Source organism: Drosophila serrata, unplaced genomic scaffold (assembly GCF_035046125.1).
Source record: "Drosophila serrata isolate PLE 108 unplaced genomic scaffold, ASM3504612v1 contig_382, whole genome shotgun sequence".
NCBI classification, from domain to species: domain Eukaryota; kingdom Metazoa; phylum Arthropoda; class Insecta; order Diptera; family Drosophilidae; genus Drosophila; species Drosophila serrata.
In genome coordinates this window covers 1,828,581-1,846,459 of record NW_028257280.1, presented here as the reverse complement: position 1 = coordinate 1,846,459, position 17,879 = coordinate 1,828,581, and the positions used below count along the sequence as shown (strand labels likewise).

Here is a 17,879-nt window from a genome sequence, read left to right as displayed (position 1 = left end):
CAGTTATCAATTGGTTTTTATTTATTTAATTTGAAAGAGTTTTCCGGCAATAAAAAGATTAACGTCTTGAATCATTTTATTATTTAATCAAAATTATCATTTGTTCAAAAACAACAGTAAACATAAGTTAATTATTGATTTCAATACTGTGAACCTTAAGAGTTATTTAAATATAAGTATGAATAAAGCCTGATATACCCCCTTATTTAATGGGAAGCATTCCGCTCAGCTGCTTTTTGAGTGGAAAATAAAAATCCCCCCACCGAGAATATAAAGAAATCGTTGTATAAACAAAACAAATCAAAACATCTTCATTCTCTCTGATTTCTATATATCAATATGATTTCAAATTACCAGACTTGATCACGATCTTGGAAAACCTGGAAGCCAAAACCACTCAAAGACTGATAAGCTAGTTCGCTCTTGAGTGAAAAATTCCCAATGAGTTGTAAACATATCTCGTGCTAATTAAATACATGATGAATTCTCTTTGGGTTTCGCGAATTAAAAAGCAGTGAGAGAGAGTTATTTTTAAACAGCGAAAAACCCATTAGACAATTGAACACTAATCACAAGCATAAACATAAGTTCCAATAGGGTAAACTTAGTTGCTAAATAAAGAATTTCAATACGAAACTGATAGAGTATATTAAATCTTATTATTGTAATTAAAGCGTGTAATACATGACTATTAATAATCATAATAATTATGCAAAAATCCGGTATTCGAAACTAGTCGCGTTTATTGGGAAAATTCTCCGGGCAGCTTCAACTGGTTTGTTTGACTTCAGTGACAAGAGATTCCACGGGTTCAATTAACCGATAAGAATATTTATTATAAATTCGTTGCTCTACTCTCCTTAATCATCATCCCCTCCTTATCTTGGTTCCAAGAATAGATCCTAAGAGACCATATTCTGCTGTATCCAATCGATATGCATGGAAACATCGCAATAGATGACATACAGGCTGAGATCGCAGCTGCCTCCCCGGCTCGGCGATATGGAAACTATTCCTCGGAGGACCCAACGATTATTCCGCAGGACCATTAGCGCTGCTCCAGAGTCACCGAAGCAGGGACCGTGCGACTGTGTGTTCCCAGCACAGACCGTCCTCCGCGTGATGAAGTCCTGGGCCCGCTTCATCTTTTTCAGGCACTGGTCCCGCGGCACCAGCTGCACACTCACTGCCTTCGGGAAGCGTGTCTTCTCTCCGGTCTCATCATATCCCCATCCGGCCACCGATCCGGTGTCACCCTCGTTCGCCGGCACCCTCATCCCGGAACTCCACATGCAGAGCGGTTGAATGTACCTGGTGTACTCCATCGCCTGCCTCAGCACTAGCAGACCCACATCCGCGTCCGGTAGGGGATTGCCATTGTACTGTGGCGGAGTAAGCACACTGGACACACCGACCAAGTCGGCGTTGTCCTCTGGGTTCTGGAAGCGATCGTGACGCCCCAAGTACACCCACAGCTGGCTGGCGGACTTGCCGTAGACACAATGGGCCGCCGTGATCACCGTTCGCTTGGAGATGACGGACACAACACACTTATAGGTGGCCGTGGCGCCGCCTTCGTAGAGGGCTGCCATCCAGGGATATTGTCCGCGGGTGACGAGGTCGCCTCCAATCTGCTGCGCCGCAAAGCCCTCCATACCGCATTCGCTGTAGTCGGACTCGTGGATGTGGGGAGTAATTTCCGGTTTTGGCTTGGTTGGAAACGGTACAAAGGGATTCGACGAGGATATGGCGTTGTCCTTGGCGCTGACTTCTGGACTATGGGGTAACGCGTTGGGCTTGGCTCCGACTTCTGGCGTATGGGCGAGGTAGTGGACATGGACTGGCGTCGGGTCATCGTGCTCGAGGGAGCATCATCTGTAAAAGAGATGCTATAGATCGTGGAATTACATATTTACTTACAAGTACTCACACTCTGAATTGGAGCAAAGCAATTGGTCGTTGAGCTCCAGTCGGGTTAACTTTGGCAGCTCGTTGCCAAAGTCCTGGAAGTCTACGAACACTTGGCCCCGTTCCCCGTTGTGTATGTTCTCGAAGGCCTCATCCTTGCTGGGATATGGCTTCAGGCTGCTAACAGTGTGTGCCTGAAAAGCATTGAGTAGTGAGTATGACTTCCAACTTGCCCGTTCTTCGCTCACCTGACCCGTTCCGTGGGCAGTAAACATGACCTCCCAGGAAAAGCTATTGATTCCGGCTCGCGGGGCCGTAAAGAGTCCATAATATTCCCCGTTGCCGCGGCGGTAGTAGGAGAAGTAGCTCTCACAGTTGTGCGCAGGCACCTCCAACGCCTCCGCCCCCAGTGACGACAACACACTGAGGAGACAAAGGCCGAGGAGCAAGGTCAGGGAACGGATTGCCATTGCGCGGTCTAGCACCGATGCTGATGGAAGCCCAACGAGAACTGAGACCGGAATGCAGTCCGCTCGATGCTCGTCTGATCTCTCGCCAGATTGCGGAACAGCCCCATTGACAGATTCCGGGCTTTGCCCACGCGCTGTTCCAGGTGAACTGGTGGCTGCTGCTCGCGAGAGAAAACGCTTGGCTTATCAACGGGCAGGGGAAGCGTTTGGTAATCCCAGCCTGGCCAGAATCTGGTTTATAGAGATAGCACATTCTCTTCTCATCGGAGATCGCTCTTTCGAACACGATGTTGCAGCTTATCCCCGTACGCTAAGCCACGCTCCTTAGATGAGAACATTGTAAATACTGGTTTTTTCTAATTGTTTTAAATGTAAAATCTCTCAATTTCAGCCTAGCAAATAATAGTACATTCTACTACATTGATTATATTAACATAGTATTATCACATCATTAGTATTATTACATTATTCTGCTGAATTCAGCAAAGATGCGTGGAAACATTGAAGTAAATGACTTGACTGTTTCTCCTACTTGGCAGTGCCTCTAAATGTTAAAGAATCTTACCTAAAAGGTAAGAATTCATCGCAGACTTCAAGGGTATACGAGCTGCGGTTTCCCTAAGACATTTTCTTTTCCTGTTTCAGTTAGATTTTTAGTTAGGGAAATACTTTATAGGTCTGCTTATCGACACAACTTTTAATAATATAATGCAAGGTGATGCCTTATGCGGATGTGTTTATATGGAAAGTGAGGCAAACTTTTACTTTTTACCAAATACAAAAAAAGGAAACAAAAAGATAAGGAGCCAAATGCCCCTAACTTCGCGACACCCGCAACTCAATTTTCTTTGCATTGTGGCCGCCTGTTTCCCATTTTCCATTTCCCATTTCCCCGCCGCCTGCCTTCTTCTTCAACTTTTATAATCAGTTCCAAGTTTGTTAAGCTTTGTAATAATTTGTTGAGATTTGGCGCGAAATTTTCGCTTCTTTTCTCCTGCTGCACGTACATTTTGGCCAAGAAAATTGTTGTTTGCGAGAGGGCTCAAGTTTTTGGCAGGCAGGAGGCACTTTGACACCACGTCGGAAGAAGGTGGCGCCAACAATCGGACGCCAAGTGGCTAGTGGCAGGAGGCAGTGCGTCTCAGGCCTAATTGGAGCGCCACTTCAACTGAGGAAAATCGAATCGAGTCAAATTAGGCAGAGTGAATGGGGAAATGCAACGGAACTAGGCTTAAGGTCTTAAGTTAACGTAATGGGAAAGAAAGTATTTATATCATATATGGTATATCCTTTCGATATACAACTCAATGATTTTAAAGAATCCTCCCTAATAAATAGCATTTTAATATTGATTTACAGCATCAATTTATTTAATTTTTTTCACTTTTCTAATTTAAACTAACTCCTCTGCTCGAAATACAAACGAAATGAAATTAAATATGCTATCGAAGCCAGTGCTAGGTCCGCCGGATCACCTTGAAGTTGTCGCAGGTGCAGATGCCGCGGTAGCGGGAGAAGACAAAGACTATCGACTCGCCACACCCTCTGAGCAACTGCGTCTTGACGGCGTGACTGTGGCCTGTGCGGAGGGAAGACTGCAGCTCGTCGTGCCAGGAGTTCTCCACCGACTCCTCCACGCAGAGCGTGTGGAAGACATCGAGCAGCTGCACCGAGCGCTCCATGCTCGCCTTGTGGCACAGGGCCAGGAGCTGGATGTAGGGCCGGAACTTGATCCAGCGACGACAGTCCTGGATGTCCACCTCAGTGCCTAGGTCGATTATCATCAGGTGGCAGTCGTGGTCGTGTATGGCCTGCAGCATCTGTAGCTCCATGGCATTGCCCTTGAATTTCTCCTTCAGCTCCTCGGTTAAAACGAAGCCCAGCTCGTGGCTGGGCGTCTGCATGGTCCAGGGGAAGCGCCTGTTGGCAAACTGGTAAGCCAATCTCTGGCGGCGCTCCTGCTGCATCCGCAATTGATCCACCTGACGGTCGATGGGCAGTATGGCCTTGGAACCACGGCCTTGGTAATCACTCTGACCATCCACCTCCTGGACAGCCGGGCACTCCTCCTCCTGTTCCTTTGCACAGCAGCGCACCTCATGTGTCGGATCGTAGCCGGGATAGCCAACCTGGGCCAGGAACGTGTGCCACTTTAAGTGTGGGAACGGCTCCTGCGGCACGAAATGCTCCTCCTGTTTACTGGCAATAATGCGACAACGGTTATTATCCAGGATCAGCGGCCACAGGCCGTCGAAAAAGGAGCCATCCAGGGTGCGATGGTCCTTGAAGGACTCCGTCTGGGCCTCCTGGCAGTTCACACAGCGATCGTTCATGGCGGCAGCAACTGGGAATTTGAATTCTGGTAATTTTGCCGCTTAGCGAGTAAATCCAAGTGGAAACGAGGGGAGCTCCCTATGGCTTCCAATGCTCAGTCGATTTCACTTCTCAACTGACGACTCACAGGCGGCCTACTGGAAACAAACACTTTCAGAAATTAAATCCCAAAACTTGCAAAAGATTTATTAGGAAAATGTTAACAGAAAATTCTTTAAAATATCAATTTGAAATATTATTATTCATTAATTACTAATCACACAAAATTAGAGATTTTAAACTGATTTCCCTTACTGTTCACATATGTTGTACATATCCAAGTGTAAAAATCTCATAACTAAGCTAGAAAAGCATTAATTTTAATTCGGAAATCACTCCTATGTTAATTTTTAGTAGTTTAATAAATCTGCATACTCTATTTTAAATATTAAAAATGTACAGTTTTTTATACATTTTTGACGATTTTAACGATGTAACCCCTTATAAAATTTTCAAATTTTTGAAAAAAAAAATATATTTTGTCTGGACATAGCTAGATCGATTCAGATTTTGATGCTGATCAAGAATATATATGATTTATAGGGTCGGAAATGACTCCTTCACTTCTTTTCAAGCTTCTGACTAACATTATTATGCTATTCTTTGGGTCAATATTTAATTATATTTTAATATGAAAATTTGTCCTATAAACCAAAGTCTTAAAACCACATAACTAAGCCAAAAAGCATTAATTTTACCTCGATATTTAAGCGTATTTAAGACTAATTTCCCTCACTGTATGAGCCCGAAATTTCGTTTTATTTTCGACACATAAATCAGCTACCTTTCCCGAGATCCCTTATATGGCAAATTCCCTGTGCCTTTTCCTAGACATTAACTTGTTTGTTTGCCTGTGCCACTAGTACCTCAATTTATGCGCACTCACAGAGGCAATAACGGCGAGAACGGCAAGTATTTTCATCATCAGATGAATCGCAGGGAATCAGCATCACATTTTATGGCATTCCCAGCCGTAGGTAGCCGCCGATCGCCATCATTTTATGGAGGATTCGATTTTACGAAAGGAATGCAGCAGGAGCAACAGCTCCAGCTCCATCTCCATCTCCATATCCAGTTCCCTTGCCATACGTACTTGTAGTTGGTCCAAATCGGAGGACGATGCTGCGATGGCTGTGACAACGGCGACGAGTTTTCGGGCTCATTAGCTTTTATGGCTCTGATTTTATTGCTGTCGCGACGGCCTGACACAGCTTTAATTTTTCCACAGCGAAAAATGTTGCCTATCGCCAGGAGGCGAATGTCTCCAATCAAAAGGGAGGCAGCCATACTGGTGTAATATATACATAAGATATTTTCTTTTATTATAAAATTACCATTTTCTACTTCAGCCATGAGAGTTTAAAGCCTAAGTATTATTTTATTAACTATTCAAATGTAATATCCCTCAATACTTCACCTGAAGCACTGTTCAAGGGTTCGGTGTCCTGGTTTTTCGCATGTGTGCAATAAATTTTCATAAATCAATTGTGCGTGCTGCTCTCTCAAAAAAAAAAGGTTTAAATTCCGATTTATACAAGCCCAAAAAAACAACAATATACGGACAACTGAGTGATGAATGCTTATTTTACGCTTCGATGTTTAGCAAACTTATTGCAAATTTGATTTTCCCTTTGGCAGTGTGAAGATTTGATTTGTATTTTAATACGGATTTGAGCTGCCAGCTGCCTAAATGCCCCTAAAAGATTTATGGCAGCTGCCTGGGCTGAAACTGAAAATTTAAGCTGGAAAAATATAAGAACTTTAAGTGACCCAAAGCAGTGTTTACATTTTATTTCTTTTTATATTTTGTTTACTTTTTTGTTGTTGGCCTATTAAAACGCGACAACTTTTTTGCGGAACCTTCAAACAAGCTCTCTTCTACATTGTACTTACATATATATGCGTGATGTTCTATATAAAAATTTATGTGTATATTTATTGTATTTTATTGAGGGCACTTAAACAACGACAGACTGTAAGAGAATACCGCGAGTGCAAAAACCAAAGGAAAAGCCAGAAGAAAAGGCAGAAAAAAACCCTGGAAAAAGCGACAACGCCAGAGACAAGCACAGAAAAAAAGGTCAGGGAAAAAAGAGGGAGAGAAAAAGATCCTAAGGACAGCTGAGACGCTTATTGACATAAAAGCCAATCATTTTCAAATGGCTTTAAGCATTCGACAAATGGAGAACAGCAGCCTCACAACATCAAACGGACAAAATAAACACAAGTTAAAGTAGATATTTTGTTCGTATTTTTTTGCGCTCACCGCAGCCTCATCCTCAAAAATAAACCGCTGAAACTTTTCCAGTGAATGCACTTTGACCCCGTTCGCGGTTCGAGGTTTTCCCTCTATGAATAATCACTCCTTGGCATTTTTTTATATATTTTTCTGCTAGTCTCAAGCGGAATGCTTAAAAAGCGGCAATGAGGTCTCTTCAGTAGGTGTTGAAGTGTAAGTATCAGACATCAATTTATGACTAAAGCCCTAAAGCCCAAGAGGCGTGATTGATGCAGACGCCTTCCCGCCATCAATCATCGAAAGATTCTCGCTTTTTTTCTCATTGGAAATCACTAACTTACAGTCTCGAATTTATGAAACTGCCGCTGATTCTGATGCTGATCAAGAACATATATGATTTATAGTTTTACAAACTTCTGACTATAGTTATTTGACCCAATATTTACCCATCTTTTCATGTGAAAAATTTGTCTACAAATCAAAGTTTAGAAATTTCATAACTAAGCCAAAAAAGTATTAATTTTAATTCGGAAATCACTCTTATCTTAGTTTTTAGTAGTTTAACAAATCTGCATACTCAATTTTAAATTTACAAAAATTAGGATTTTTATCAATTTTTGACAATTTTAATGATGTAACCCTTATAAAAATTTCAAATTTTCGAAAAAAATAAATTTTTGTCGAACATGGTTAGAACGATCCAGATTTTAATGCTGATCAAGAATATATATGATTTATAGGGTCGGAAATGACTCCTTCACTTCGTTATAGACTTCTGACTAATATTATAATACCATACAGGGGTAAAACTTACTACCATTTTTAAATATTTATAATTTATTTCATTTATTTACACTTTTAACTTAAAATGTGTAAACTATATTCACGGTAATTTGTATAGCGGAAACCCCTAAATCTTAGCTGCCGAAAAGGCAAAGCCATTGATAAATAGGTTCACAACGCCATATACATGTGTCGTGAACTTATATATTCAGTTCTTGTTATTTTAGGCTCGAGAATGGACAACATTCGCAGGAAATAAATTGCGTGGGACACGCATGGACCTAGATCTCATTGAAATTTCCACAGGATGTGTGAAGGCAGGCATCCTGAACTCGGCTCAAGGTCAGGAATTCATAAGAAAAACAAGAGCCAGGAACAAAGCGACATGGCTCGAAGGAGATTCTTGGGGCCAGGACAAACCTGGACTGGCTTACAAATGAGTCTGCCACCTTAAATGCCAAGCGAGGGCGGTACGCACCAATATACAGGTAGAAAAATATTTCACTAAAATAGGCTTTATAAGTTTTTATGTAAAATATAAAAAAAAATATTTGCATATGCCTTTGAGTTATTATTTACATTGCAAGCTGTTGTAAGCTAGTATGTAAGTAAAGCATTTAAAAACCATGAAATTTATTTATCCCTCAACAAGATGTATATTTATATATTTATATAAGCTAAAGAAAGAAATAATTAATTAAATTTAGAATGACTTAAAATTCCTTTAAGTGGATCTCCACCAGGCAAAGGTTGGTGGGCGTGATGAATTTCTGGCTGGCCCCGGCAATTATTCCATTTAATTATTACGACACTCGAGGGCAGCGCACAACAGGCCTCAATCATAATAATCGGAGGTCAGGACCAGATTACCAACACCTTGAGTGTTGAGTGCTGGCATCCCAGTCAGTGTCCCAGTCACAGTCCCAATCCCAAAACCAATCCCAAAACGAAACCCTGTCCCAGTCCCAAAGCCCCCACACACAGCCTCCTCTAATCTATTCTAATGGCTAGTGTTCGGGCACAGCGATTTGCGAACATTTGTCATACGCCATGTGGGCGCGTTTTCATCGTACTACGCGGCGTATGCGCAACGAGTTCTGGGGGAAAGTTTTTGCCGCAAGTTAAGCAAAGTTTTTGCAGCTGCAGTCGAGCGGGAAAAGCGGCGACTAGGACAACATCGCTTTCACGCTTGTCCTGCCAAGTGAAACCAATTTGCGCATTTTGTCTGCCTCGCCAGCCAGGACGTCTTATGGGTCTAGCTTCGTTGTGCCCCATCCCCAGCATCCTAGTGCTCCGCAGCATCCTTGCATATTGCATTGCCGCATCCTGCAGGCAGGCAGGAGAGTGGCAGTCTCGAACTTCCCTTGCCCCCTGTACTTGACATTCAATTTTCGCCCCGAAGCCGGAACAGCCCACTGTCTAATGATTGCAATGGCAAATCGAAATTTGGGCAGTGTCTGGCCCAGCTGCTGATTATTCCTTTGTGGGCATCCAACTACAAATCTGGCCAGAAGAGGATACAGGGACCAGACGACCTCATAAAGGACCCAATTTATGGACTCACTTTGTGTATTTGGCTTGGCTTATTGGCAGAATCTTAGCCGAAAGCATTGTTATTGATCTCAGGGAGACAATATTGAAATATATTAGTTAATTTCCAGTCTTAATAATAACTAATCTCTATGAACTAATAAAGTAAGCACACCATTTTACCAATATTGAAGCTTAAAAACCGTGTACTTGACAGCCATTAACGCCTTAGTTTCACACACAAAACTCTTTGCCGGCCGCAGGGGAAATTACATATTGCTTATACTTAAATAGAAATTCTCGTCTGGTCATAATTTAAAACACAAATTCCAGCTGCCTGGCATTGTTTTGCGGTCGTCCTTTGTCCATTTCCCCAACTCTCCCTCTCGCTGCCACCGCCCCCTCGATTTGTGTGTGTTGGTCGTAAATCAATATTTAAACTGTGTTCGCTCGTTTAGTCTTGGCCTGACGCTGCTCCGGTTGCTCCAGCTTCAGCCGTCGTTTTAAAAATAAAAACCCAAACTCATTCAACTCGTTCAACGACTCAATAAATGTTGCAAATGTGCGCTGTATTCTCCCGGCATTTATTTATACAGCAGCGAAAGGAAATCGAAGAAGGATGGAGGAGAAACACTGGAAAAACACAGTTTTGAAGGTAATTCTCTTGAAAATAAGACTAAGACAATCATAAATAATGGATCATTAATATTTATATAATGTTAATCTTAAAGAAAATTAAAAATTCCTTCTTTCAAACTAAGTATCTTATTATATTTAAGATAACATAAAAAGTTTAGATCGTTCTAAAATAAATGTTAAAGTTCTAACTAAGATTATAATACCCTTCCAGGATATAACAAGACTAAAACATCAAAGAAGCTCTCGTAAATCGAAGAAAATATACTCTTTCGGTCGAGTGTGCAACAATTTGCCATTTTATCTACGAAGGCAACATGAAAACATTTCAAAGCTACACACTATTTGTCTTTATTTTGCTCAACGCTCAACGCTCTCTGGCCATGTCCCAGTCAGTGATATTTGTTATTTGTTTGCTAAGCGAAATGATATATACATATACACGGGCGTGTACATGGCTGGCCAAAGTTGTCATTAGTCATGCTTTACTGCACGTCCACACACGCACACACACTCTCCTTGGCTGGCCAACGTTGCGTATACTCGATGTGCCTGCCCGCACGCATTCCACATCCGCCCCGTGGTACACAATTCCACTTATCGATTATGGCATAACTTTATTCATAATGTTTCCCTAACCCTTTACCTCTTGCCGCGTTGGGCTTGAACTCCAAACTTAACACAAAAATTTATGCAAAGTCTATTAAAATGCAAACGTTTCTGTTAATTACGGCAAATTTCAGTTGCTAAAGTCCTTAAGCGAAATTAGCGAGCAACTTTTCAAATATCGACGGCAACAATAACAACAAAGTTTTGTGCCTTCTCTTTCCCTCCACGGTTTTCCCCTAGTTTTCCCTTCGTTTCTCTGCTTCCACCGGAAATCACTCGCAAGTTAACAGCACTAAACGTTTTATTACCATCAGCGCGCAGCATGGGTTGCAAAGGGGAAAATCCGCGGCCACTTTGCTGGGGAAAACCCGCAGCACAAACTGCACTTGACGTCTCTTCCTGCTATAGGTTTATTTTGAATATAGCTGAAAAAAACCAATGATTTGAATCTTATTTGTTACAGACACTAATTTAAATAGGGCTTATAGTTAATATTCATACAAAATTGAGCAACATAGCAAGTAATATTGCTAATTGAAGTACCAATGGATTAATCGTTTGGATACACACTCCCGGCACTTGGCCATACAATCCTCAAGGGACTGCTGGCTGCACGCCATTTGCCATTAGGTCCTTGGCAGTTGACATAAACACGGACACGGATGTACACCGCCATCTTGGCCATATTTACGCACCTAATCAATATGGCCAAGGGGTCGGAAACACTTGTTTTCTCTCTCCCCTTAAAGTGTTTGCCCAGCTGGCACGGTTCGCGAATCGCCTCGAGGCCTGCTCTGACCATAAATAATTTGGCAACTTAATTAGGCCGACTTTAATGTCAAAGCAACTGCTTTTCAGCTTTAAGACTGAACAAAGCACAGATAAGACTAAGAGGAGAGAAACCACAAAAACCGAGAAAACAATCCAAGTTATATATAGGCCAAAATGCAGACTCTCCCTTTTTTGTACGTCCGGCACTCAAAGGCAAATGCAAATAAATCGGATTTCCACAACAACGGCAGCAAAGTGCTGAAGTCCAAGCACTTCAAAAAAACAAAAACAAAAACAGAAAACTGGAAACTAACCAGAGACCAAATCGAGTGCCACAACCAAGAAGAGGACACAGAAACTGGCCCACGGGCACGGGCTTGATTTGTGCCTAATACGGTGAGGGAAAGAATACATCCCGAGAAAAAATGGTTTTTGGAAATATATTATAACCACTTGGATTTACAGATTAAAGCCCAGCAAATAGAGAGGTAAATTCAAGCAAATTATAATCACAAAGTAGGAAAATGTTTACTGTATACTTTAAATTAAAAGGAAGCTCCTCTACATCCAAACTCCTTAAGGAATCTAGCCATTATGTCTGGTCATTTGTGCTTCTGCAAGTGTAGACCTCCAGAAGGGGTCCTGATTCAGCTGGCCTTGCCTCAACAGATTGAAACAATAAACTGGAAATTGCCCCAGCAGACGGGGAGAAGACTGAGGGGATCCAGAGACCCCGGACCCCGGATTCGGTCTCGGGTTGAGAGTTATCTGCTGTAAGCTGAGCCGATAACTTTATGCGCACAATTCCATTTGATTGATGAGATTTATGCTCGCTACGCCCACCGTTCACGTATTTTGATTTTATTTTTATTTAGTCGTCTTATTTTATCTCCCCTTTGTTGCATGTTTTTTGGTTGGAGTGAGTCTGAAGTCGAACTGTTGCTTCTTTTATTTTATATCCTCAAAAGAAATCAGAGGCAAACAAAAACATTTAAAGCCGCTCAAAAGGGATGCCGAAATTCCTTGATTTTATTCCTTCCTGCTTCGGCGGCATATGGGCGAACTGTAAGTCAAGTGGATTTATTGTCACAGAAATGTAATCCGCATCTTCGTTTGTTTCATTTTTAATTGGCTTCCTTCGGCAGAAGCACTGAGCTGCTTTCATTAGCTGTGGCAACTGCACAGAGTGCCCTCGAACTGATAATGATTTTCCTGATTGAGTGCAATGCTCTCACGGATTAAGGCATTTCAGCGAAAGATGCTCAGCCGTGGAAAAATTCGAGGAAATGTGTATGTAAGCCGCTTTCACGACACTTGGGATACTTTCTTATAGGGCCTTTTAAGAGTTAATACGAGCAATACAACTTTTTAATGAATATTTGCCTGTTAAAAGAGCTATAAATCAGCAAAGACTCACAAAACTCTTGGTCCTCGAAGAAAAAAACACATACCCCCACAAGGCAACGTAATCTTTTAAAACATATTTTGAGGTATAATTTCAAAGGTAATTAAATGTTACACTCGTATTTAAAGCAGTTTTTCATTTAACTTCTAATTAATTAATGATTATTTCATAAATTAATTTATCCTTAACATCACCTTACCCTAATATTAAAGCCTTTGCCTTTTATTTCATAACCCGACAAGATACCCAAGGTTCATTGCCTATCCACAAATATAAAGAAAGGCATAAATTCGTGCCACCTTCCGATGTCAGGACATTTCAGGTAGCGCTCCTTAAGGATGCCGCTCCTTGAGTGCTTTCTGGTTAAGCTGCTGCATCCGCCCCGGCGCTGTGTTCCTGTCATCGCTCTGGATTCATTTCCAGCGGTTCGAGATGCACTCGCCAAAGGACTCACTGCTCCTGGTCGGAAATTGCCCGTATCGTTGATTCATTTGATCGCTTTGCAAGGCAAATGGGCTGCACGAACCGAGCTGGGAGTCCTTCGGCACAGGACTTACGGTCATTAATATGCATGTTTATTGGATGCGGGGGCAGGGAGGGTTCAACCTTCTGAGGAGCACAAATTACAAGGGGCTTTACTCCTTCTGAAGCATCGGCATTAGTCACCTTTCGTTTGTAGCATACTTTTCAGCGCCCGGCAGCAACGAGAAAAGTTTCCCGGCGACGCCATTTAAAAAGGCTGTCAAATATTCGCATGCAACGTCAAGTAAAATATATATATACAAAAAGAAGGGTAACAAGGGCACAAAGACGACCGTGTTCCTAGTTTAGAAAAATTTTACGATATTCTTGAATTAAAATAAGACATATAATAAAGCATTGCAAAAGAACACTGTACACAAATATACATCATTTCATTATTGCTGTCTGCTCAAAGAAAAATAAAAGGTTTATAAGATTTTAAATGGAGTTTCATCATAAGTAATTGGAATTTGTAATTAAAATCAGCTTATCAGGGTCTCAGTATATAAAAAGAAAGAACCCTTTGTTTATTTTATCATGGAGAAATCGTGGTTGCATTCTTAGCGCAAGGCTTCTTTTCCGTTTCAATAGATAAATTCATATTTAAATTTGCGGTAGTTCTAGTCGATGGAGGGTCATCTGCCAAGAAAAAGGGAACAAATGGGAAGGTCACTAAGGACTCTAAATTATTATTATTTACTCACATCCCGGATTCTGGCACAGTGTCTCTCCATTCACTGCCAAGTGTACGAGTTTAGGCAGTTCAGTGGTAATATTCACGAAACGCACAGATACCTGTGCCCTGTGGCCATTATAAATATTTTTTGCTGCTTCCTCCCTGCTGGGATACGGCATCATTTTTTCCAATTGGAGCTTTTAAAGTTAAAATAATAAATTCATAATAAATAATAAATAAAAATTTGTTAAATTACATTTCGATTTCCATGGCCAACAAATGCCGCATTCCAGGATATACGGAAAACACCGCCCTTGGGAGCCGTGAAAATCCCTATGTAGCCCCTTCTTTCTCCTTCCTCCGTGGTGGCATAGGTGAAGTAATCCCGGCAATTGTTCTGCGGAATGAGCAAACTCACAGCAGAGGCCAGAGATAGACCGAGGCAGATCAGCAACGAAGTGATTATACGCATGTTCCAAAGACAACTGACACTGATAGTCAGCTCAGAGAACTCAACAGGCTGCGATGCCATTCTTATCGGAATATATTTCTATACTATATAGAAAAAATGCCACCACAATAGTGATTACTTTCTTGGAAAAAATTAATTTTTATATACTTCTCTCTAAGTGGAAAAAATGCGATTGAAAAACTGAGAACACAAAAAAACTCAGAGCCCATCCAGAGCAAGCTTGAGTATTTTTCGAAGGTGAATTTAATTTTCCTGCTGCTCTCATTTGTTGTCTGTCGTAGCCGTCGCCGTCATCGCCTTTTGTCTTCGTTGAAATTACATTTTTCATTTTGTTTTTTCTTTGCCATGGCCTTACCCTTTGTCTGCTCATAAATCCTGCATTGTCATGCAAAAGTGCAGCAAATTAATTTGTCTTACCTATCAACGTCCTCGTCCTCATCCTTGCTCCCCCTTTCCAACTTCAGCAGGAGTCAGGAAAAATTCCTGTTTTAGGCGTCTTTAAAATCAGCTTGCTCCGCTTTGACGCATATTTTGAGTGGCCTCTTTCCAGGTCATAAAACACAAGACCCAAAACGAGGACACTCGAGGAGTCCCGCAGCCAGGATAACGATCCTTGGCCACTGGGCAGCAATGCAAAGTCCACCTCCGCCCTCCTGTACTCGAAGCGCATTCGGTTGTTGACATCCCCAATATAAGTTATAAACATGAGAGACCCAAACACTTACGCCCAACGACCAACGACACACAACACTAAGCTACTTTTAATGTTTAGACACAAACACAAGCACAGGCACAAGGACGATAGCAAGTACAATCACGCACAGGGACACACACTGCACTGCACTGAAACACTGAGCTTAAAATTAATTATATATTATTTTTTAATTGCATTATTAGCATAAAATAAATTTCGTTATATGTTAATCACAATAAAGTGAATAAGTTACAGCCAGTATATATAAATAAATATAAAAACTATATGCAAAAAATACTCCTGAAAAGTATTATAATTATTATAATTCTAATCAGAAGCTTGTAAAGTAGTGAAAGAGTCACTTCCGACCCCATGAATCATATATATTCTTGATCAGCATCACAAACAATCTATGTTTGGTAAAAATGTATATTTTTCAAAAATTTTAATATTTTATAAGGTATATATATTATATAATCGTTAATATTGTCAAAATTTGATCAAATCGCGAATATTTTGAAATTTAAAATTGAGTATGCAAATTTATTAACCAGATAAAAACTAACATAGGAACGATTTTCAAATTAAATTGAATGAATTTTTGCGCCCTTTTATGTTATTTTTAAATTTTGATTTGTCTAAAAAATGCAATCCTAAAAATCAATTGCAAAACTGGAAGGGTATATGAACATAAACAAGTTTCCTTACATGTTTTAATATTACTTTACTTAACTTTACTTTGGAAATGAGAATTAAGTATTATTAAGACCTAAAAACTAAGCCAAATTAAAGTTTAAAAACCCTTCGCTTAAGATTTTAAATCTCCCCCATAAATACTTATTCTGTTTATAAATATTTTTTGTAATACCGGGTTTTCTGAATATGACTTACACTTATTGGAAGTAAACTTTTAAAATACTCTCTAAACAAATGCATTTCTTTCACTGTACCAAGGTTTTGGCATGAAGTTAATAAAAGTTCTACGACATTTTGACCTGGAAAATATTGCAAAAATAAAATGGCTGCCAGGCTGTTGCTTCAGCAGCGTTTTCCTTTACCCTTCGTCTGGGCTGCTGTAGCCCGCCTTGCCGCAGGTTTTCCAGCTGTGGTTTTCCAGCTGTGCCGACAGCCGCCTGAAACGGCTGCAAGTATGCTTTAAATAGTGGCATAGTAAAATATTTACTTTGGGTGCAAAAAAAGGGTTGCTGGGGGGCTAAGGGAAAACAAACTTTGCTCTTGCCCAGGCAAAATGAAAAGCGGGGCCAGCAAAAAATTCATTAAAAGGGATAACGACTCGACATAGTTGTTGCCTGGCTGCTGTCCCTCTCTCTGTGTGTGTGTGTGTGCGTTAAAGGATTAAGGATTTTAGCTGGCATTTTTTAGTGCAATTTAATTACAGATTATGTGAAGCAGCAGAAATCTATGCTGCCCAACTGGGCTTAGACTGTCGCAGCTGCGTTGGCCAAGTGTGCGTCCCACTTAACATAGTATTTTGCCCCAATTAAATGCCTCAATATGCTCGATTTAATTTCCACATTTAATTGCTTTAATTGGAGACATTACAACATCAACAATAGCAGTGCTTTGTGGCTTTGCCAGCGATTCATTAAACACTTTTGAGTCGGCTTAATGAATTAGTTAAGCGGCGATTGCACATCTGCCATTACCATTGCCATCATCATTATTGTATTTATCGGATGTTTGTCGCTGCTGTGGAATTTCCATTATTTATACATATATGTATATATTAAAAGCCTCTCAATATGTTTGCAACTACACATAACTGCGAAATCCAATTAAACATTTTAGCCGGATGCTTTGCTTTGATTTTTGGTGGCCTGAAAACCAACTTACTCTGATTTGTGGTATTTGATTTATGACGTGCTTTGGCATTAGTGCATAATATCGAAGGGTTATCAATAAATATGAGTTTTGAATTTCATTTTTATTGCATATTAAGCACTTGACCATTTAAAATTCCATAAATTCAACCTCCTCGTCGAACCTTCTTTTTGGGGCTATTGTTGGAAAATTAGGTAACACTTCGGGGCGAGAGTTGTAAATTCTTCTGATTGGTTTAGTGGCGGAAATGCCGCGAGTGGTTGTAACTCTGTTTCCATCTGTAGAAACACACACAGATATCTATAATATATAGTAAATATCATTTCGATCCCAATACTCACATCCCTGGTTACTGCACAACGTTTCGCCATTAACCTGGAGATCTACGAGTATCGGCAGCTGCTCATTGATGTTCCTAAATCGCGCTATAAGCTGGGCACGTCGTCCACTGTTAATACTCTGTATAGCCTCGGTTCTATTCGGATAATGATCCCACGAGGCAATAGGGCTTACTGCAGACCCTTGCCACACGAAGGAAACATTCCAGGATATGCTAGGAAGGCCAGCCATGGGAGCGGTAAAAAGCCCGAAATAGGTTTTACCATCTTCGATGCCGTATGTGAAATATTGTGTGCAATTGTGTTCCGGCAAAATCAAGCCATTAACTGAGACGAAAAACAGCAGCAGCAGTTCCAAGCCACAGAACAGATAAGGTTTTGACATGCCGAGATGCTGAGACTCCAGAGACTGACCGAGTACTGATGCCATTATAATTAAAATGCTGATACTTTATATATAATTCTTTAAACTCTGAGCAATACAAAATACAATTATCATTTTTCCACGAAAAGTTAAGCGGCGGTTTTTTCAGTCTTTTGATTAAATGCTACCAATATTGTATCCCTATCGTAGTTTATGCGAAACCTAGTACATTTTAAATATTAAAGTC

The 17,879-nt window shown here is 40.8% G+C and overlaps 2 protein-coding genes across 2 annotated transcripts; both read right to left on the bottom strand.

Annotated features, from left to right (window-relative positions):
• Positions 1-640: 640 nt before the first annotated feature.
• On the bottom strand, positions 641-2,611 carry LOC110186580 (chymotrypsin-like protease CTRL-1). The gene is given in 4 exon segments (XM_020955793.2): positions 641-1,784; positions 1,787-1,875; positions 1,931-2,102; positions 2,157-2,611. Coding segments are annotated over 4 exon segments (1,365 nt in total). The 5' UTR covers positions 2,379-2,611; the 3' UTR covers positions 641-902.
• Positions 2,612-3,726: 1,115 nt separating this feature from the next.
• LOC110186742 (uncharacterized) lies at positions 3,727-4,889 on the bottom strand. The gene has a single exon (XM_020956007.2). The coding sequence runs from the start codon at positions 4,709-4,711 to the stop codon at positions 3,836-3,838; it is 876 nt and encodes a 291-aa protein (XP_020811666.2). The 5' UTR covers positions 4,712-4,889; the 3' UTR covers positions 3,727-3,835.
• Positions 4,890-17,879: the final 12,990 nt, after the last annotated feature.

What these genes read in the sequence shown, in the direction of transcription:
- LOC110186742 (XM_020956007.2), bottom strand. Translation starts at nt 4,711, where the DNA reads ATGAACGATCGCTGTGTGAACTGCCAGGAGGCCCAGACGGAGTCCTTC.